Genomic DNA, 22,354 nt, shown 5'->3' on the forward strand with positions numbered 1-22,354 from the left:
ACCATAGAACAGATATTTGGTAGGAGCCTGCTGCCTCTCTTTTTCTTCTTTTGGCTTGCTATCACAGATTCAAAGGTGGGTCTGGAACGAGCACTAGAGGAAGCCATGTCTGTATTATGGAATTGAGGCTTCTGTGAGCTACCTTGGCAGCTTAATTCAAGCTGGCTGAAGTACTCGATTTCTTTCATTACAAGGGATCCAACTGTGCCTTTGGTACCTATTTCTAGAGGACTATGTGCAGCGATTTCTTCAGGGGTTTTTGTGGCTATGGTGCTGGATTTATCCATGTTTTGTTTGGTTGGTGTCAAAAAAGAGGCTTGTGGTTGTGGATGAAGAGAGGTGGATTTTCCTCTTGTCTTGGTAGGGGAGTTGCTCTGAGTCTGGGTGGTCATTTGGCTTTGCATTTTACCTGGTGTTTCTCATGAATTCTTTACCTTTGGTCCTTTATCTAAACTGAAGAGCGTTGGCCTGCTTGAAGGATTGGGTGGTGATGCTGTCATTGTATTCATGTGCTTGCAATTAAAGCACTAAATTTGCAACTACTGCACCTTTTTTTTTTCTAACTACTTGACTTCATTTCAATGTTTACTATACACTCTGGTCTTGAACTTGGAATATCTGATCAGCACTTGACAGGGATTCGAAAGTGATTTATGTTGAGTTATTACATTACAGGTCTATTATTTCTCTTGAAATTAATACCCCATCTCACTGCCCTATCAGTATCCTATGATGTTGTGACACTCAAAAGGAAGATAAATCCTTTCATGTCCATTTTAAGTCGCCTGCTATTTCTTTTCATGTCTTCAATGCCAATGGGAGCAACTTTGAGTGCTTTTCTGGTAGAAAGAAAGCGGGTGGGTGGGTGGATTAAACTGACCTATATTCTTAAGAGTTTGTGATATATAGCTATTAAACTGATATATGTTAATAATATTAAGAAAGTGTGTGTAAGAATCTTGTCCTCAAAGGACAAATGTCAATTTAATAGATTAGAAAATCTTTGTGTCTCATTTTCTTGCAGTTTCAAAATTGTCATAGGAAATATGTGATTGGGGTTCATTCAAGGTAGATAAATGATAAACGCACAACTTTTTGGCACAACTTTGGCCCAACTTTTATCTTATGTGGTCATTAAAAAAAAAAAAAAAAAATCTTAAGCAATAACGTCCTATGTGGTCCTTTTTTTATTTGATATTTTTTTTAAAAAAAAAAAAGTATTTTTCTTCATAATAATGACTATTTTTTTATTAAAAAAAATCAATTTTTATGAAGAAAAATACTATTTTTTTTTTTAAAAAAAAAAAACCAAATAGGATGTTATTCTTTCAGATTTTATTTATTTATTTTTTAAAAAAATAAAAAATAAGAGAAAAATTGAGTCAAAATTGTTCCTTTATAATGCCTCTTCAAGGAATGATCTTGGAATAGTTCTAGAAGGCTTACTTGTGTTCTATTAAAAATGATGTGGCTATTAAAATTTCATTTTATCAAAATTCAATAATAATGAATCACAAGTTCAATGGTGATTTTAATAGTCACGTTATTCTTAATAGGATACAAATAAGCTTCCTAAAATTACTCCGGATGATCTTGTGAGATTTTTGATTTTTGAGAGCATTAAAGTTCTTGGTTCTCATTAAACTTGCTTGGCGAAAATAGTCAATGAAAATAACTAGCTCAGTAATTGGTAACCAACTGCCACCATTTATTTAAGGCGGCTGGTGGTGGTGGATGAGTTCACATATCATAACTACAAAACAGATGAAAGAGGTGAGGTTGGAAGCAAGTGAGTTAATTCCTTCGGTTCCTGTTTTTTTTTTTTTTTTTGGGAAGTTAATCTTTAGACTTTCAATGAAAAAATCATGATGAAACAACTTGTAAATACAATTTTCAGAGATAAATATAAGATAATCTTCCATTCAAACTTGATCTAAGAATTGATGAATCGATGTTTTCGCTAAACAGTGAGTTGCCTCATTTACTTTCCTTTCGATATGCCCCATGTACCATGAATGGAAACTAAATCAACATTGTTTTTATATCCTCAATCAACTGTCTGTATCGACTCAACAACGTCATTCCTTTCACAAAGTATGTACTATTTTCAGTGCATCTCCTTTAGCTATGACATGTTGAATTCTAAGTCCCTACTAAATTCTACAATCTTTCATGTTGCCAAAGCTTTTACTGCAATTGGATCTAAGATATATGGTTTTGTGGAATTCATTCCCCTCTTGGTCCCTAGCAATCTTGCCTACACCCATGTTAGACTGTGTGATGCTTTTGAAAAGTCACCACTGACTCTTTTGCTCTTCTTACTATTTGGTACGGGTGGGTAAGATCACCTCCAAATACTATTGTATTTCTTGCCATTGAAAAAAATACCAATCCAAAATCTCCTCTCATCTACTCTCTCCATTAGTCCTTCTAATATGCTTATGAAATCATCTTCGATGCTATAATATTTATGAATTTTTCTATTACTTTCAGCTCAAACATCTTTTGAGGATGAGCACCTCTACAAAACATGGCTAGTGGTCTCCACATCCAACTCACAAATAGGACAAAGTGGATTTGCACTAATCTTCCAAATCCTCTTCCATAATCTACTGTGAATTGAAGCTTTTGAGTTTCCTCCTTTCCACTTTCAAGGTGGTAATGGTAAGCACTTTTCACCAAAAAAATCCACTCTCAAAGTTCCAATTCACACTAATTGATCTTTTTTAGATAGGGGCCTATGGCCAAATATTTCCTCCTTCTCCCACCCTGCACAATAATCTTGCTTTTAGAAGGTCATGTGCATTCCATATATATACACTACTTCAAGCATAAGATGGCTTATAAGTTTGTGGGTTAAGATGGATAAAAATTAGAGAGAAAATTACTTTATTTATATTGAAAGAATATGACTATCGAAGAATATAGCTGTTGGAAAAATATGACCATTATAAAAGCGATCAATTGAAAAATATGACAGACTAAAAATGCAACCGTTTGTTTCAACAAACAAAAATTAACCGTTTACAAAATATGACCTTGGAAAAAGAAATTATAAAGAAAGAATATTGGGTAAATTACACTTTACTTCCTAAAGTTTGTGGCAATTTTTAATTCGATCTCTAATATTTTAACTTTTGTAATGCATCCATAAACTTCTAAATTTTTGCAATTCGACAATTTTTGTAATGTATCCCTTAATTTTTTTTATTTAAAAAAAAAAAACATCAGAATGGTTGAATTGCAAAAATTTGAAAGTTTGAGAGCTCCATTGCAAAAATTAAAACATTAGAGGTCGAATTGAAAATGACCCAAACTAAACAAAACCAAGAAAAGTCAATAAAATTTGAACAGCCAGAAAATTGATCAAATTGTCTACTAATTGGACGACAAATATCATATCTGCATGACAACTGAGAGTAATACAACACACCGTATCATTTCTTCCTCCGCCAGCATGAGTGGATAGAACTGGGAGTGTGAAAAAGCAGAACTGTGTGAGTTCAGTTTTCAGTTTCTCTGAAACTCAGCTATGGCTTCAATCCCATGCATTACCCACTTACCCTTTTCCTTCAAACCCTCCTCTTCTCCTTCTTCTTTGTCCAAATTCAACACCCAGTTTCTGGGTTTGCAAAATAGGCTGGGGTCGGTCAGACCCTCTAGACTTGGACCCTCCAATGGCTCTAGAGCCAAATGCTGGTTCAAGTTTGGTAAAAATGGTGTTGATGCTGAAGGTGCTGGCATTTATGGCAGCCAATCCCGTGACGACTTCGATAGAGATGATGTTGAACAGGTTCTTCTTTCTCTCTCAACTTTCTCTGTTTACAGATATGTTTTTGTAGGTCTGTTTGAGTATGTGGGTGTATCTAGCTATCAGTGATTATTAATTTTATTTTTCAAGAGCTCTGTGAAAGAATTATGGTTGTTAATTAAATGGAATCTCTGGAAATTGAACAATAAAAAATGAGGATATGGGTTAATGAGATAATGGGTTACAATTTTCTGATTTTGTAATGAAAATTCTAGATTTTTCTCCAGGGAAATAAAATGGTAGATTTGGCAATGAGAATGAGCACAAAAAATGTTCTAGCATCTGCAATATGAACCTTAATGCATTCCCTAATTACAGAGCAAAATTGACAAAATTAGACATCAAGGGACATGTTATGATATTGATATTGAATCCAATTAGCACTTGCTGCTATAAAAAGTTCCAGTAGGCAGCAGATCATTTCTTCCATATCTCTTTGACAGAGTGAATGCTTGAATAACATATTTCAACTCAACAGTCAACACACCCCCAACCCAAAAGAGAAGAGAAGGCTTAGTACCTTAGTAAGGTGGCAAGATTAGGGAGCAGGATTAAGTGGTACAGTTTATAGTGTGGGTATGTGGAAGTGAGCATGCTAGCTTGTGTTATATTGTGAAAGTTGAAAAGAAGTTTCAAAGTAATCAAATCATGTTTGTGGTTGCTTGTGTCTAAGTATTAGTTTATATTATATAACCATTTGTGGGAACAAATGTGGTACAGGCTTTATAATACGGGTGTGAATTGTGATTTTCCACTGAAAAATACAAAAGGGTCCTGAGAAGTATATATTATTGAGATTATGGTTTTCTTACTGCATAAATATATAAGAAAATACAAAATGTAAGAGAAAACTGTGGAAGCGGAGAGATAAAAGAACACAGGAAGTTTGGAGTGGTTCGGCCTTAGAGGCCTACGTCCACTACTAAGAAGTGCCCTTTAGAGCTACATCTTGATCTTATTGACTTGATTTTTTTTTGTGTGTGTTTAAAGTAGGGTAGGTGAAGGGAGCTGAGAAAGGTAATTACAGAAAACATCTATGGTAAATAAACAAGGAAAATGGCATCAACACAATATGGAAAATATCCTATATTCTAACACTTCCATTGACCTCTAATGGAATAAAAAAGTTTTGCCACTGTTGCATAAACAGTTTTGGGTTAGGGTTGCTAGGTAGCCTGAGATTCTAAGTTTCTGTAACAAAATTATGTAAAACTCACATTTGAAAACCGACTTGTATGGAAATGGTGTGCAAGAGCTTATATACACGTGTGTGGGATACTTGGGATTGTAACAGTTTCTTTATGTTCTCACGGTTTCGCAAAATCAAACTGACCATAACTGTACTCGTAGATGTATTCTGATTGCTGTTGGCAATATTATCCTTTCATTTACACCACAAAACTAGTTACATAAAAGTTATCTAGATATGTTTAAATTAAGTAAGCTTTATGTTGATTAACCATGATTTTGTTATACTTAACAAGAATTGTCTCAAACACAACCATAAGGGGAAACTTATTGCTGACATTGTTCTGCTTTACAGTATTTTAACTACATGGGAATGCTTGCTGTGGAGGGTTCATATGATAAGCTGAATGCTCTTTTAAGCCAAAACATCCACCCTGTGGACATCTTATTGATGATGGCTGCCTCTGAAGGTGACAAACCCAAAATTGAAGAGTTGTTGAGAGCTGGAGCTAATTACACTGTCAAGGATGTGGATGGACGGACTGCCCTTGATAGGGCTGCTAGTGATGAAATCAAGGACTTTGTTCTTAGTTTTTCAGTTCAGAAGGCATGAATTAGATCAAATTTCTATTAATTCTATATCTTCTTTTCCTCTGATTTTTTTTTTTTTAATTTTTTATTTTGGAATATTCCTACTATCTTGTGAGAAGTTTGATTATTCAAGTTATTATGACTTGAAGTGAAAATTTCAATGACTTCCATCTGACATACAATTTAATTTAAAGCATAATTGATTTAGACGATACAAAAGAAATGCAATTGATTACTTTTCTTTTTTTTTTTCTTTTTTGGTTTTTTTTTTCCAATGAGACATGGCATGTTAGATTGAAAATTGACTGCTTACAATAATTATTATTCTTCTTATCATTTTTTAAGATAATGTTTTCCGCTAATGGAAAACATTTCACATCGAAACAAACGGAATCTAAATAGATTTACACATTACTTTGGTAAAACATTTGAGAAATGTGTTTGGCTTGCTAAGGTTAGGAGCGTCGAGATAAATTAACAGATATTTGCAACATACATAGGATGACAAGATAGATATATGTATGCACCAAAATAGCATCCTCTTTATTTCAAATGAAATGAAAATGATTTATTTTCCTGTCACAAGTTTATTTTGTTGCATTTAATGGCTTATATGATACTATATCATTTAAAATTTTAAATGACGTAATATGATATATACCGTTAAGTTTGTAAAATATAATATAAAATATGAAATGGATCCTCTTGATGCCACTTAAAATGGAGATGATACTATCCATGTACACCTTTACAGCTTGCTTAGAGTAGAAATGCCTTGATTACTTTTTAGAGTGAGCTTATTAAATTCTTTTGTAAATTAATTTCTAGATAGTCAAAAGGAGCTAAGTTAGAATGATAATGTTCAGTGCATCATTGCTTGCCCATTCCATAACATTTTTTTTTTTTTGTTTGTCGGGAAAACAACATTAAAGATTGTTGTCCATAATTTTGAGCTTATACATCAAATTACTTCTTAACTATCATTATAACTTTAAGGGGAAAATACATTCCCCCAAAAAAGTTTCACCAAATTTTTATTTTTATTTTTAATATTTAAAAATTGACAATATGTCTCAACAAAATTTTCGAAATTCTCAATGTCGTCCATCAATTAGCCATTTTCATCTTTTATGGAAAATGGCTCACGTGCGGTGCACGTGTGTTGTTCGTGGCAAACTTTTCAAAATTGCTGGACAGTTTTGGTCCGAGGAAGTTCATGCATTAATAATATGACCTTAATCTTGCTGGTGGTGACCTCCACAGGTGAAGCCAAGAACATGACATGATCATAAACCCATTCTTTCATCACAGTAGACGTCTCTATAACGCAATGAACAATTACCATTGATAAGCAAAATAATCTGGTATATTCTGTTGCTCTATATAAGTTACAAAACCAGACACAAAAACTACTTAAAATAAAGCTCTAAGAGCTTCTTCAAAGTATCAAATACACTTGAAAATGGATTAAATTCGACAGCGGCCTTCAATCCTAGATCAGGAAATCGGTTCATTAGAGCCTGTTGCATTCCAGGCATGGACATCATTGCAGCTAACTGACTAGTTGACATTACTTCACAATCTTGTGGAGTATCTTTGATTTTGCTTGAATCATACCCAAAGTTTGCCAGATAAGCTTTGTACTTCTCTATGAATGCAGGTCCCGGGTCAGGTGACCTTGAGTAGATCTGAAAAGTATTAGTGCCAAAGAATATACCTTCAATCAAGAGATCTTAAACATTCAATGCCAATAACAATCATTAACAGATAGGACTTAAATATTATGAAATCACATTCCCTAGTCAATTGAGTATAGTTTATTAATATTTGGATCATAAAAAATAAAAGAGACAAATTATCTATGGACAGTTAAGAGATAAATGGATAAACCATATCCATCAAAATAACTTCAGGGGAAACGACATATATCAAGTGGTATACATAACAAATCTACTTTACCTGCTTATGTTTGATAGTCAACAGTACTCTTAAATCACAGTCCTATGATAGCAGCAGCAATAGTTGAAGTAGCTAGACATTTTTATTTGAATTCTTGCCTCCACAACTTTACATTAACTACTGAAAAGGCTTATAACCTTCATAACAAGCAAGAAAGCTCCTATTGAGTATGAGAGAAGGGACAACAGTATGATGCATGACCAAAGGACATGATAACCAGTTTTTGGAGTTGTCTTCTCCAATTGTATAATTACCTGAATAAAACTTCTGTCTTTTGCTCCCGAAACAAGAGCAAAATTTTCATAATCTGTAGCAATCACGTCATAAGGCTCCTTGGGGATAAACGGTAGAGTTGGAAATCGGAGATAACATTTCTCTTTTATCATCTCCTGCCTTTCTAGCTGAGTCTCATCTTTCTCCAAATCTTCCTCTGAAAGGCATTGAACGTTTCCCTTAATGCCAGTAATATATCCATTGGGGCCCCCATGAACACAAAAGGTATCAACCTGGATAGAGGGTATCTCCATATCAAACCTATATAAACCCTGCAATTTGATAAATAAGAATGTTTAGCAGCCAGAAATTTGTGGGCATAAAGCATTGACTGAAAAACCCAATGTATAATTTTTGTTTCCAATAGAATTATTGTCTTGTATTATCCACAACATGTGACATGAGAATAATCTCTGAATTGCACAGGACGAACAAGTGGTTGCCACTTGAACTAGCTGCAGTTCAAGACCTCTGATGAACAACAAGGTAGCTTTGGATTGTTTCCCGTGTCTTCTAGGCTTTCAAATGACGGTAAATTTGGATATGATGGGCATTGGTGTTGGGGCTGTGTACTTATTATCCAATCCATCAACCCATCAAACTGAGAACACCCTAATGATACCGCACATGCATGAGAAGGGTTGTGGGAAGCGGAATGTTCACTGCAGGGAAAGGCTCCAATGAAGATATGGCACATGGCAAATGGTTATGGAGAAATTCATTATAAAAAGCTGCCAACATTAGGTCATAGAAACCTTCATCTCCTTCCTCTAGCCTTAACCATTTCTTTGCCATGTTTTATCTCATTAAGCCATTTTGCTGACTTAAGTATCAGAGCTATCCTCCGCGGGCAAGCTCTTTTTCTAATTTCTTTCTCTTTTGTAGGCACTGATCGATTGGTATTTTGGCACGAGGAAAACTGTTCTAACACAATGTAGAATGCGGTATGAAGTGGGAAAGAAAATAGGTTCCTTTCGTTACACAAACCACTTCCCAATAGATAGATGTCTTCATTGCACGTCAAAATCCCCACCCTTAGCATACCTGAGTACAGTGACAGTCTTCCTGACCTGATCCGGCAAATCCACCTTTAAGTGAAGCAACTTCAAACCATCTTCCAGAATATCTAACAGGGTCAAAATCCTTGGCTGTCATAGCTCTCATCATCATTCGCTTCCCACTTCTTTCATCAGAACCCTCAGCAAGTGGAAGAGTTGGTGTACCATCTGGGGCACTAGCAAGCTGGCATATATTGGGTTGATGAGATGGATTTGCAGCAATAGCCTGCCCAAGAAATGAAAGGCTGATTTAGAAACAACTTATGTTCATCATACAGAGTTATCTGCCTAGTTTATTGCAATAATCTTCTATCCTCCAGCTCCTACAACTTCACTAAAACATGTAATTTTGGATGAGATTCCCTATCATTGTGGAATCAACCCAAGCTAGAGTGTGTTCAAATTGTAAGGTTTCTATGCAAACAGTACAGAAAAATAACAATACAAGCAGGGTTCTGTGAAGGAATGTAACTACCCATTGTTGAGCTAGATCTTAAACCAAACATAAAACCGTAGTAAATCTTTTAACAAGCTTCTAAATATTTGGCATGGGAAAGAATAAAAATAATTTTATCAGGACTTTTAGCCTATAATCCTGTAATAAGAATCCCATTATAATGATTGTTCTTACCTCTATGCCTATGTTCTGTGCATAACGCAACTTACCACATACCGACTAGTGACAAAAATCTTAGGTTTCATTTAAAGTTGAGTGCTCTACATTAGAACTTAAACCATTGAATGCTCGCACCTGCAGTAGCTAGAATACTGACCTGGTTTGTCTGAGAGAGAAATATTAAGGAAGCAGCAATCCCAGATATTACATGTTTGGTCACAAGCTTACTTAATATAGTGTGCTCAGAAGAGCACTTGAACATCATTTTTCCTCCCATTCCCCTGTATGGCAGCAAACAACTTGTCATTCTATAAATTCCGTGGGAATAGACAAAGAAACAAACCAACTTGCTAAACGAAAAAATCCTAGGAATAAGTGCTAAGCATATATCATGATTGTTCATCAGTCAGGAAGTGGAAATACAATACATGTACTTGCATACTTAGAATTACATTATGATGGCAAAGCATCATGGTTGGAGTTCTTCAGTGTCACATGAGAATTGCAATTATTAGCATGGAGTAGAATAATGTTTTGAGTAGACAAGTTTTGGAGTTCTTCAGTGACACATTGAACATATAAAATATTCACTGATCATCATTTTCCAAGCGCTTTAGTACTCAAGAATACTGCCATTAACGGTTTCCAACAGAGAAACGCCTTACAATGAATCAATACCCAGAAAGGCGTTTCCCAGGTTTACTAAACCCGCTTTTCTAAAAGATGTTTACCCATCGCACATATCACCATCCTCAACCAATAAGTGTGTAGAATTTACAAAATTCGACTTCATGTGTCTGCATTAACTCTTTTGCTTATTTTTTAAAAATAAATTCTCCCATTTCTTAATTTCCTCATATCAAATGTTACAACATCTCCAACATTACAATACAAAATGAACAGGCAATCCAATTCAAGTTTTCAATGCTTCCTTAGCAACCAAAGGAGTATTAGAGTAACTAAACAAAACCCACAAAATAAAGAGAAAGCATTTAGCAAAAGTCATAGATCAACCTGGGATTGGGAGGAGAAGAGGAACAACATAGAAGGAGCACTGGTGATGTTTGAAGAATCTGTACCATTTCTTTGCCGCCTTTCCAAAGCTTCAGTCTTTCTTTTCTTTCTGTTTTGTTTTTGGGTTGGTTCAGAGCTTCAGTGTCATCCACTCTGTCTCTTCTACGAGATTCTAGAAGAAAAAAAAAAAATTCTCACGAGAGTCGAAAAGTCATCATCTGAGGTCTCGTGTCGTGTGTAAGTTTAGATTAACACTGTCGCACAATGCCTTCAATTTTGGCTTCAAAGTCTCTTGCTTGGTATTTCGACCATTTTCTATGGCCGTGCGAAAAAGAGTTGGTTTTTGTGTTGTTTTGTTTAATTAAGTATATCAGGATCTACAGACAACAACAACCACAAAAAAAACCAAAAAACCAAAAAACAAAATTCGAATTAAACACAAGCAGATCAACATCTAAACCAAAATTAAACAGATAACTAGCATAGAGAACCTCACTCAACCAAGGAAAATCGAGAAGGTAGAAGTCGAGCGCGAATGGCCAATGATGGTTGTGGCCCAATATGATATGGATAAAACTACTAGGAGTAAAAGAACCCCATATAACTGAGTTCTTATCAGCTTCCAAAAAAATTGGAGACTAAGGCTCATTTATTTTGGCGTAAAATATTTTTAACGAAGTCATTTTACAAGAAAATGTTTTACGGTGAAAACATTCTCTGGCATATGTAATTTTTATTCACAACATAAAAATACTAATATACAATAATTTAAAAAATAAAACTAAAAATTATGTTTAACCCCATATACTAATATACCATAACGAGATCTCCTTCTATGCCTGCTAATCCAAAGCCCAACTAGACCAGATTTTGTTGAAGCTTAAATCTGGATCTGAAAAAACTAAAATACCAAAAACAGCTCTTCAAACAAAACACCCAAAAAAATTGCTGGCCATGGTGGAGCGTCGGGCCACGCGAATGTGCATGAGAGCGACTTGCAGCCGAGTGAGGGTCATACGAAGGCGTGAAATTTGTTGATTATGAGAGAAAACAGTATATGTACCAAACGAGTAATTTTAGAAATTCATTTTGTGTCACTAAAAAAATTATGCCACTTTTAAAATTACCATTTGATCAAAATTTAATAGTAATCGATCACAAGCCCAATGATAATTTTAAGAACCACATCACAAGAGAGACTTATAACATTACTCAATGAACATAATAACCAGTTTTTGGCATTGTGTTGTCCAATACTGTTTTCAGCTAAGAATTTGTTCTTTGTCCCTTCTAGGACAAGGATGAAGTTAAAATCTACAACGTTCAACAGGCACATGTGAATTTATCCATTAATTTAATTGGTCGCTGAAAGCTTCAAGGTGTTAATTAATTGGTTGGCCAAATGACCTGATTTCCTGGATTTAACATGACCCATCCCCAGATAATACAACTGTGATTCTTGTTACCCCAAATATTTTCCATTTTCACAATGGAGATCTTTTTTATTCATTTGACCAAAAAAATATAAAAACTAGAAGAGACTGTTTTTTACATTTCCACTAGTAAGTAAACTGAAAAATGGATCTTCCTTGTCACCACCATTGGTTTCATTTTCCTTGAAGCTGGCCATGACGTTTGTGGTTGATAGTGGAGGATTTTTCACGGAGACAAAAGCTACTTTTCTTGATCCAGACTTGGGTTTAAAAGAATTTGAACTTGGAGACAACTTTATGTCTTCAAGCAAACCACCTTCCTGCAGGAGTTTCTTGCTATGAATTGTTGCAACGACTGAACCATCTCCTACTTCTGCACAACCATTGCCACTCTCCATGGAAGGGTCTGCCAGCAAATCAGTCCTGTCCTCCTGGATGTGAGATGGACCTTTTTCAGCCATTTGGTCTGCATCCACCCTCTCGGGAACAAGTTCATCATCTACAAAAGAGTCATCACTCGTAAAAAGTAAAATCGCCAAGGCCCCATAGAACAGCAGACAGCAGAAAACCAGTGGTTAAGGCAGTGATAGATTATATTATGGTGCATCTTTACTATGCAGTACTATACTTATGATAGACTATATTATGGTGCACGTTTACTTATGAAGATAGGGTTTTCAATCTGATATCGGTCCAATTGAACCCAATCTAGGACCTCAACCAAATAAACCCCTGTGGGTGGGGGGGATATAGGGAATTGTAATCCCCAGGCATAAGGAATTCCCTTGATTCTTGGACACAATTTATCAAAGCCATGACTTCGCTCTTCAGCAATGAAATTGGGCAGAGTTCAACATATGCATGGGGATTTGGATCAATCATGATGCATGAGAAGAAAGAAGATTAGTGTGGATTTATTATTTATACATTAGTTTAGTTTTTCAGAATTATTTTTCTGTTTGTTTATTTGTGATAATTAGGGTCTTTATCTTCCCTATTTGTTATTTTTTCTTTTCTTAAATTTCGTTTTCAATCTTCAATTCTTAGTTTATGTTGCTATCATACGCTGACAGAACAATCTTAGTTATGCTCAGTGTCAGGTCAGGATGAGAAGAAGATCATGAAAATGCTTACCTCCAAGAAAAGACTCAATACTTTGATACTTTACGGCCAATGCTCCTAAAGAAGAATCTTCTTTAAGATCCTCATCTTGACTTCCAGTCTTGCTGTTATGCATCCTCTCAAGTAACACAAACTTATCTGATTTCCACACACAATCTAGGGTTACAAAGTCCTCATTGGTTGGATAAAACTCCCTGAAGACCTGCATGGATCATAGCAAGACAAGAGGGGACAAATGAAAAAAACATGAAAAAACCAACTTATAAGCAAAAAGGCATCTAAAAGAGTAAAATATTGACCAGAAGAATTACTAGAACCTACAGAGGTGCAGACCAACCTCAATTCCTTCTTGGTTTATCTTTATATATTGCTTCTTCTGGGAGAGAGAAGAAACCATGTTGAATACTGAAACAACATCAAGTAATATCTGTACAAGAAACACAGATAAAGTTTTACTGGAAGACACAGAGTTCCATGCTTACAGCAGGCAGCTCATATACAAATCTAAGAACTTAAGACTCCACAATAACAACCTATATTCATTTAAAAGATTATAGACGCAAATGTCTAAAATCACATATTCCTAAAGGATCACAAGGATATTGCCATCATTTTCATAAAAGAGGCCATCTACATATGGGTAACATTTATGTCTAAAGTAATAATGTTCTTTCTTAGTTGGGTAGCTAAGATCCTTGCCTGACACTCCAATCTAGTTTCATTTGATTTCATTTTCTAACTGCTGCTGGAAGATGCTCTGTGTACCCATCTCAGGCATCTGTCTTTGTTCTTCACATATAGCATCGAAATTTCAGCCTTTAGGAATATGGGTATTTAAGATGGGACTATTACATAGGCCAACTTGATTAACGAAGTTATATGCCTCAAACCAACACAACTTGGCCCAAAATCTACAGTAGAAATGTCAACTCTTTAACAGTATTACAAGAAGGAAAGGAACTTACCTGTTGAACCAAAACTCGAAGGCGTGCAAGCAGACCTAAAATTGTCAGAGAAAATCCCATGAAAAAGGATCGAGCAAGCAAGATAGATATCTCACTGTGGAATGGTCAAGGGTGAAAACATTGCATGACACTTTTTCTTTTTAATAAATATCACATGATGCAAGTTTGAAAATCTATTCTTGCATCATCCAAATATAAGAGAGGGCTAGTATTTCTCTTTCTTATTGGTAAAAAAGCCAGGTGCAACTAAAGGTGGTTAAATATAAGAAAGGGAGAATATTTCTCTTTTGTGCCAAGTATAAGAAAGGGAAGTTCTGTGTTTGTTGCTTGAAATAACAGCCAAAAAGGCCCAACCGGTTTTTTTCTTCTTCTTTTGATTGGCAAGTTACACGCACCCGTTGGGCATTGAAGCCACGACCTCATTTGCCCCCCCCCCCCCCCCCCCCCCGCCCCCCACCTTCTTTTGCTACAAAGGGAGGAAGTACCATTTGAGCTAAAGCTCATTAGCAGCCCAACCGCATATAAAAGTGTCCAACTTCCAAAAAATTATTTTCTATCATATAAATAATATGGACAACTGAGTATTTAACAAATAAATAAAGGATACGTAGCTGCCATCAACATGGGCCCAACCATCTGCAAGAAAACACACCATATATTACTATATCAAACTCAAGTAAGAAATCCACACTGAAATGCTCTGGTGATGCCCTCAACAAAATCATATGCCTCATTGTAACATGAAGTCCTATAGAAGCAGTATTCAATTTGGCTGCTCCAGATTAGTTAGAAAGCCATGGAGCTGGCCTCAATTGAGTTTGGATTTCAGTTAAGTTGAGTTTGTTTCAGATTTGGCACCTTAAAACCGTTACTTGCATATCAAAACTTCTATTAAACACCATAATTACTTTGACAAGGGCTAAATCATAAGTTTTTTTTTTTTTTTACCACTCTAAATTTAATGAAAAATGCCCAGCTCGGAGTACTATTGATTTTAATTTTTAATAGAGTTGCTTATCAGTTAAACTGCATGGAGTAATAAAGACCACACATCTTTGTCAGTTAAAATGAAGGAAAATAATTTAAGATCTTTCCAAACAAAAAACTAGTATCAGATTGGGTATTTAATTAAAAATGAAGAACAAACATCTGGCATGAAATCTCTTTTCAGTAGCTCAAAGAGAGGAGAGATTTCTAACCATGTTGAGTCAAAATGACCCTGCCGGCATGAACAATAACAGCAAAGAAAAATTGTCAGTGAAAAGCAAGATCGAACCTGTGATAGTAGGCGCGCAGATCCCAAAAGTCGCTCCATAAAATTATGTTTTCCACCATCACATTTTCTCCTCTTTAAACTGTGAAAAAATAGTCAATAACTAGAAACTAAGCATACTACCTATATGAGCAAGCATATGAACATTCCTCATTGCAAAGTACATATTCAAAATTTAAAAATGAAGGTATCACATCAATACTTGGGGAAATGGCGTCACGCATAACATATCCAGATAGAAAGAGAGTCAAAGCTCGTCTCTTTATTTCCCTTCTCTGACTTCAAAAGATACTACCCATAACAAATTGAAAATGCAATTATAGTTCAGATGGCAGAGAAAGGTGTTTCTTTTTAGGGAAACTTCACTTACTCCACTAATGTTTCGGCACTTTTTCAATCATATCTTCAAAGTTTAAAAATTTGCAATGTCAAGTTTTCTATGTTTAAAAATTTTGCAATGTCACCCCTCTATTAAAATTTTCTGTTAAATGGCAAGTTTAACATTGAAAAAATGAGTCAACAGCATGTTCAAGAATTATAAAAACAAAATGACTTCATCCATCCACAAATGTTATGTTCTATAAAGAAAGTTGTTCAAAATGTTCATACTCAATAGCTCACCTTAGGCAGAAAGTAATAATAACAATGTTCACCTTGTATCTGAGATCAACTTGAGGGTTACGTTGTGGTTGTGAGCTAATCATATATAATTTGTAGTGCTTTTGTCGCTCTATGACAAAATTTTCTTTTACAGAAAAAAAAAAAAAAAAAAAAAAAAAAAAAAGCTGGCCAAATATTGGACAAAAGGTAGTTGTTAGTGTTCTTTTGAATTTGCTAGGCATCAATATTAACCAAACTACATTAAAATTTTATTTTTGCACATCAACTTTTTGTACACTTTGTATAACTTGTTAATGCAATAAGTTACTATCGAGTGTGTGATCAGTTGGTTTAGGTTGTCTTGAATGCAATCAGCAGGGAAGTCAGTTTCATTTATGTATTTTTGGACCAAGTCTAATTAATATTGTGTGAACTCAGAATAAGGCAAAGAAAACCATATATTGTCATGTGCACATGCATTGCGTTTCACAGGAAATAAATACTTGTTAAAGCATATGCACAAGCAAGCTCATGATGCTCAAGTCAAACAGCAAAAAAAAACCATTGCCAAACTTGCTTCTTAGCATGTGTCGGGAGTTAGCATTCAAATAAAAGAAATAATCTTATAGCAGATTCTGCAACCAAGTGTTGGAATTTCACTGAAGTATCAATAACATAAGATTTAATCATGCCGTTTTATAATGTAAAACCTGCGTGTCAGCCATTCTTGATTTTCTATGGTAAGCTCACTTCGCATTTACATACAAGTATTTAAACATTCACATAGCACAATCCATCAATTTAATGATTAGGCACAATTCGAGCCATGAGAACTTGTACCTTTCTAAAAGATGCACCTTTTGTTTAGGTCTCTTCCCAGTGATAATTAAAAAGCAAGAATCTACTAACTCCTCCAACTTAGCTGATTGCAGCAGCCTTAAATCCCTCCTCACCTGACATCCCAAACAGATAAGGTGAAGTGCAGAAGCCCAAAAAAAATCTGGAATATACACATAGAAGTAACAATCTAGGAAACAAAAACAAAAAAAAATAAAAATAAAAATAAAAAAATTCCGAAACAGCTCATTATATGCTATCCAATAAAAACCACCAGTAAACTTAGCTAATTTACAGCTATTGGGCAAACTAGAATCAAAGATTTTTGCATATTTAGCACATCGTAATGACAAATTTCTTCTCTTTTCTTGTCTTTTCATCAGTTTTTCCACAAACCGAACAAAGAGTAAGCTTCTTCTTCAATGGAAAGTAAGAAATAAGAAATAAGAAATATGAACCTTCATAAGATACTGGAAATACGAGCAACGTCGATGCTGGTTCTTGTTCTTGTACACCATTCTTTCAAGAATGCCGCACTCTGTTTGAAGCTGACCAAGCATAGACGTTAACCTCTCCTCGAGTGTTTCAACTTCTGAACCCATACAAACTCTCTCTTCGTGATTCTGACCATACACATGCACGGTTCAGTATTGCAACAAAAACCCAAAATCTCAATAGTATATGAAACTTGAGCAAGGGTGAGAACGATTACATATTAAAAAGCAACAGTTCTCTCGGGCATTCAATCAGGGGCGGAGGGAGGGGGTTGAGAGGGGTCAAATGCCCCCCTCACCTCCCAAAAAAATCCACCTAATTACCTCGGTGTAAATTTTCTGGATACCCTCGTTGCCCACTCTCAGCTTTCATCAAGGGGCATCGATCAAGAGAGGATAGGTAGGGATTTATGCTCAACCGCCAACGTTTTTTTTTTTCTTCTGTAACTCTTAGTGTTTAGGGTTAGAAGATAGGTCACGAAGGTTGAAGAAAGAAGAGGCTTTTAGTTTTTGGCAAAACGCAACGTTTAGGTAAAGAGACACGCACCGTTTGAATCAGGTTGAGAAACACTTGTTTTGTTTGGACTTTTTTGTTTTTTTTTTAAAGTTTGTTCAGACCTTGACTCTTAAGCGACCATGATAACTTATAACATTAAAATTATTATTATTATTATTATTATTTTAAGAAAAAAAAATCGAGGCCTAACTTGTCTAAGTACAATTTGTGATTAGTGTATTTTTTTAGCTTAGCCAAATTTAGTAAATTGTTATACGACATGCAACTTATATGATTTGGCCGTGAAAATTAACCTTTGAATCAATAAGTGCTTATAAAAATAAAAATAAAAATAATTAATTAATTTTCACGGCACATTATCTCATTCTACTAAATAATATTTATCTTTTACTATATATTTAAATTATATAAAATATATAATTATAGTTACATGAGATTATAAAGAACATCAATCATTTCCTTAAACTTATCGAGCTAGATTTAGCAAATATGCTAGTAAATTATTGCTTAAGAAAAAAAAATATGATTACCATCATAATATAGAGGACAAATTCAAAAAGCATATCTACAAAAATGACCTTGTCAACCTATTAACCACGATTTTCCACAACACAATTTGGAAAAAAGATACTGTCATTTTAATCCAGACGTGACAAAATAAATTGTAAATTATATTTATATATTTTAAACAATAATTAAATATTGTCGAATTGTTTATTTATTTTATTAGTTATATTTTTAATTGATTTTTGTTCAATTTTGTTTTTTCCTAATAAATTTTTTTTTTTTACCCCTCTTAACTAAAATTTTGGCTCCACCATTGCATTCAATCAAGCGGATTTTGGGGTTAAGTCTTTAAAAGTTTAACATATTTTTAATTTTTTTTATCATCTTAAAAAAAAAAAAAACATGGTTTTTTTGTAACCTTAAAGCTAGAATTATTTGTCACAATTTCAAATCCGAATGGCCAATTTAATAGTTTTTTTTCTTCCTATAATTTATATATACTGTCAAAAGCAAAATCGAAATTGTTTACATCCAAGTAAAGTTCCAACAACCTACTTCAAATGGTTGCAACCCATATATGGACAACAAACGATGACATTAATTAGAAAATTAAGTTCAGATAAACGCAACAAAAGAGCAAGTACAGTCCAAAACGAACACAAGAAGGAAAAGTTAAATAATTCTCTCAAATTACAGCCATAATTTTATTTTTTTTTTCTTTGTGGGTGCTATTTCGGGTTATGTCAATGCATGAATATATGACTCTATAGATCAATTATAACCCACCTATTTAATTAAATGAGTCAAACCGACACCTCAACCTTAACATTCTAATTTTATATTGGGTTCGTATCGGTTTCGCGAGTCATGTCAAAAATTGTCAATCATTATGTCACGTGTCAACTTTAAGTTGTGTCGAATCATGGGTATAAGATTATATAGATCAACTCTAACCTAACTCATTAAACATGTCAAACTCCTCAACCCTAACCATTTAATTTTGTATTGGGTTCATGTAATTTCGTATTGGATTCATGTCGAGTTCGTAGATTATGTCAAAAATTGTTAGCCTTAATATTTTATACTGAGATAACCCACAAAAAATTTAACGATGTATATAATATCTCACATAATTTTTTTTAAAAAAAATAAAAAATAAAAAAATAATTAAATGACCAGGCAATTTAGACAACATATACACCATTAATTTAGACCATAAAATGAATGGTTAATTCATCTCCATTTCAACAAGTTCATGTTGTTTCAAGTCAATAACACAACAAAATAAGGGTAGAATGGTTTTAAAAAGATCCGATCTTTCTTTATACAAGGGTCAAATGGAGAGGATCCATGTCTATCGGGTCGAACAAATTTGTGTCTATTCAATGAAGGTCACAGAAAATCTGTGTCTTTGCAAATTAAATTGCACGTGTAAGTAAGTTGGATTGCATCATTAACCAACAAACTTTGATGGGATTAATGATATTATTGTCTTTGGGAACATTTGGTCCACTTGCTAACTATGATACATACATGCAATATTGGACGAAAGAGAAATGAGAATTCTTTTGCAACACTTCTTCCCCATCCCACCTAACCCCAAAAAAGAAACAAGTTATGGGGCATTCAAATTTGACGTTTGATAGTTTTCAAACCAAGGAGGACCCATCAGACCCACTTGCATGCCACGTGCATGCCACCATCATCAGTCTCTTTCGATGTGGCAACACGTAGGCTAACAAAACCAATATCAAGACCTAGGGCTACTCATAATACTTGTTTAATTGAACTCTTAGATTGTAGGCATAATCATAATTATGCATGACTTTGATATATTATATGATTAAGCTGCATTCTTAATTTAATGGCTGCTGCTTGGTACAACCTTTTCATACCAACCGCCATTACCCACCTTTGCAAACAAAACGGCATACCAAAATCAGTTGGGTTAGGTGGTTTTAGTCTAGGTGTCCCTTTGTACCTCCCTAGGCTCCTCCTCCACCAAATATAAGGACCAAAATTTCTTACAATTAAAAATTCTTTGTTAAGGAAAAGGAAAGTAAAGAAGTTAGGCCATGATACTAAGAACGCAGGCATGCATGACCGTTCATGCACGTCAGGTTATTTTTTTTTTTAATAATTATAATAATAAAATATTTTATTTTATTATTTTAAAATATCAATTTACCCCGGCGTGCATCATGCCGGGCGTGATGTTTAACATCACCCGAAAAAGTTAAGCATAGCTAATTGTTTCATTTGCTCTTGCTTCTCTGAACCATTGTTTGACCTGATTGCTCGCAGAACATATGTTACAGTATGTCGAGTCTTTCCGTATTAATTGCACACGGGTCTACGAGACATAGGACTTAAGGCAACTCTTACTCTTACTCCGGCTTCAGGTGGCGGCCCAGACGTGATGGAAGCATCTCAACAAATCATTATAGGGAAAAAGAATGTATACACATAGTAATTTAAGATACGTGACTTTTAATATGTCATGTATGAGAGAGAGAGAGAGAGCACTAATGAGGGTAATATTGGAGACTAGGTTATATTAAGGACGTAATTTTCCTTTAAATTGATATGTATTTAAAATACATGTGAAAATTACATGTGACAATCTCATACACTTTGAACACACATCAATGTAATAAACGAATCCGAAAACAATTTTCTAACCAAATTTGGACTAAAACTTGTAGTATGCCGACTAAAGCAAAAGTAAACACCCTTTATATATGGCTAACAAAAAAAAAAAAAAAACTTTCCATAAAGAAAGGCCCTAAAACTTACTCATGGGTGCAAGTAATAATAACATGTGAGAAAGAAAGAGTGAGGTGGGATATTCATATTCTATAGAGGTTGAAGTAAGTGGAAGGGGATAAGAGCAAAAGAAGAATTATATACGTTGAGTGAAGAAGAAGATTTCATCCTAATCAATCAATTTTAACGAATTCTTTTTCTCTCATCTACTTTTTTTTTAAGTGGAGAAATGTTTAATACTGTTATTAGACGTGTTTTGCTGCTTTTGCCTTTTTTATTCCAAAAGAGTTAAAATTCCCTTGATCTAGATCCACCAATCAAACCTCACCTTTTTATCAAAGTTATCTCCTTAATCATGCCCCTAATTAACTTTTTTCCTTTTCTTTTTTATTTTTTTATTTTTTTTTATACCCCCTTCAAACTATATCATAATCGACAATATTCTCCTTAAATTTTAGATTCTTACAATGTTTCTTTCAAATTACTTAAAAATTGTCAACTTGTCCACGTTGACAGTAAAACAAAAAAACAAAAATGATCTTAAAAAACTTTCAATAAGACAAAATAGTCCCATAAATTTGAAATAAAAACTTTCAACTCACTCACAAGCGTCATCTCTCACATGTTTTTTTTAATATTTTAAGCAACATTTATTTAGGAACTCAAATATTAATTTTTTAGACACTCAATAATGTTGAAAGACATTTGTTACTTATTAGAGTAGGTTGAAAGAAATTTCCTCCAAACCAGCTTAGAAGAAATTTGTGTCCCTGGCCAAGGGCCCTATATTTGTTTTTTTTTTTTTTAATAGTCATTTTTTAGATTTTTTTTTATTAAAGGTATTTTTTGGGATCTTGACAAATTTTGAGTAGTTTGTTGATACGTTGTCATCGTTTGAAAAGATTATCAATTGAGTGGTACTTTAAAAAGAGTACACAGATTTTTATTTTTTTCTCGGGGCGATCAATTAGCTTTTCAATATGAAATAAATCAGGACTAAATGGTCAGGAATATATGTTTCAATCCCAACTAATTCAGTTCCAATTGGAATTGAATCCAATCCAAACCCAAATTCATCAACAATTTTTTGACCCTTATGTCCCATTGTCTATATTTGTCTTACAAACAAAATAATTTCCAATTGGAAATTTAAATACAAACTTAGCAAACAAGTTTTCATATCCAAAAGGGAGGCAAGATTTTCCAATTATCATTGCAATATTGGACCAACTTTCAGTGCTGTAGATTTACACCTAAAGATTCCTTCTTTATATTCTAACCATTGGATTACAATCTTAAAATCCTCCTTATTCTTATCCTATCTAAAACA

At 34.2% G+C, this 22,354-nt stretch overlaps 3 protein-coding genes across 8 annotated transcripts; 1 reads left to right on the plus strand and 2 right to left on the minus strand.

Annotated features, from left to right (window-relative positions):
* Positions 1-3,431: 3,431 nt before the first annotated feature.
* On the plus strand, positions 3,432-5,649 carry GDC1 (Ankyrin repeat family protein). The gene is made up of 2 exons (XM_059587685.2): positions 3,432-3,793; positions 5,355-5,649. The coding sequence occupies exons 1-2, from the start codon at positions 3,533-3,535 to the stop codon at positions 5,610-5,612; spliced, it is 519 nt and encodes a 172-aa protein (XP_059443668.2). The 5' UTR covers positions 3,432-3,532; the 3' UTR covers positions 5,613-5,649.
* Positions 5,650-6,907: 1,258 nt separating this feature from the next.
* On the minus strand, positions 6,908-11,089 carry CHL (chloroplastic lipocalin). 4 transcript variants are annotated; one of them, XM_059588798.2, is made up of 6 exons: positions 11,002-11,089; positions 10,511-10,887; positions 9,654-9,777; positions 8,867-9,106; positions 7,804-8,094; positions 6,908-7,278 (listed from the first exon to the last, which is right to left on the minus strand). In XM_059588798.2, exons 2-6 carry the CDS (start codon positions 10,576-10,578, stop codon positions 7,000-7,002), a joined length of 1,002 nt encoding a protein of 333 aa, XP_059444781.1. In that variant the 5' UTR covers positions 10,579-10,887; positions 11,002-11,089; the 3' UTR covers positions 6,908-6,999. The 4 variants fall into 4 exon arrangements, with proteins under 4 accessions (XP_059444781.1, XP_059444782.1, XP_059444783.1 ...); XM_059588799.2 differs by having other exon boundaries at positions 11,007-11,084; XM_059588800.2 differs by having other exon boundaries at positions 10,511-10,682; positions 11,002-11,079.
* An 860-nt stretch (positions 11,090-11,949) lies between these two features.
* On the minus strand, positions 11,950-17,718 carry LOC132176069 (uncharacterized). Of its 3 annotated transcripts, none has more exons than XM_059588187.2 (9): positions 17,559-17,718; positions 17,199-17,363; positions 16,744-16,856; positions 15,307-15,385; positions 14,638-14,666; positions 14,031-14,124; positions 13,403-13,492; positions 13,078-13,267; positions 11,950-12,442 (listed from the first exon to the last, which is right to left on the minus strand). In XM_059588187.2, exons 2-9 carry the CDS (start codon positions 17,340-17,342, stop codon positions 12,042-12,044), a joined length of 1,140 nt encoding a protein of 379 aa, XP_059444170.1. In that variant the 5' UTR covers positions 17,343-17,363; positions 17,559-17,718; the 3' UTR covers positions 11,950-12,041. The 3 variants fall into 3 exon arrangements, with proteins under 3 accessions (XP_059444170.1, XP_059444169.1, XP_059444171.1); XM_059588186.2 differs by having other exon boundaries at positions 17,453-17,718; XM_059588188.2 differs by having other exon boundaries at positions 17,199-17,718.
* Positions 17,719-22,354: the final 4,636 nt, after the last annotated feature.

The sequence above is a fragment of the Corylus avellana genome, chromosome 3, assembly GCF_965113065.1.
Source record: "Corylus avellana chromosome 3, dhCorAvel1.hap1.2, whole genome shotgun sequence".
Classification (NCBI taxonomy): domain Eukaryota; kingdom Viridiplantae; phylum Streptophyta; class Magnoliopsida; order Fagales; family Betulaceae; genus Corylus; species Corylus avellana.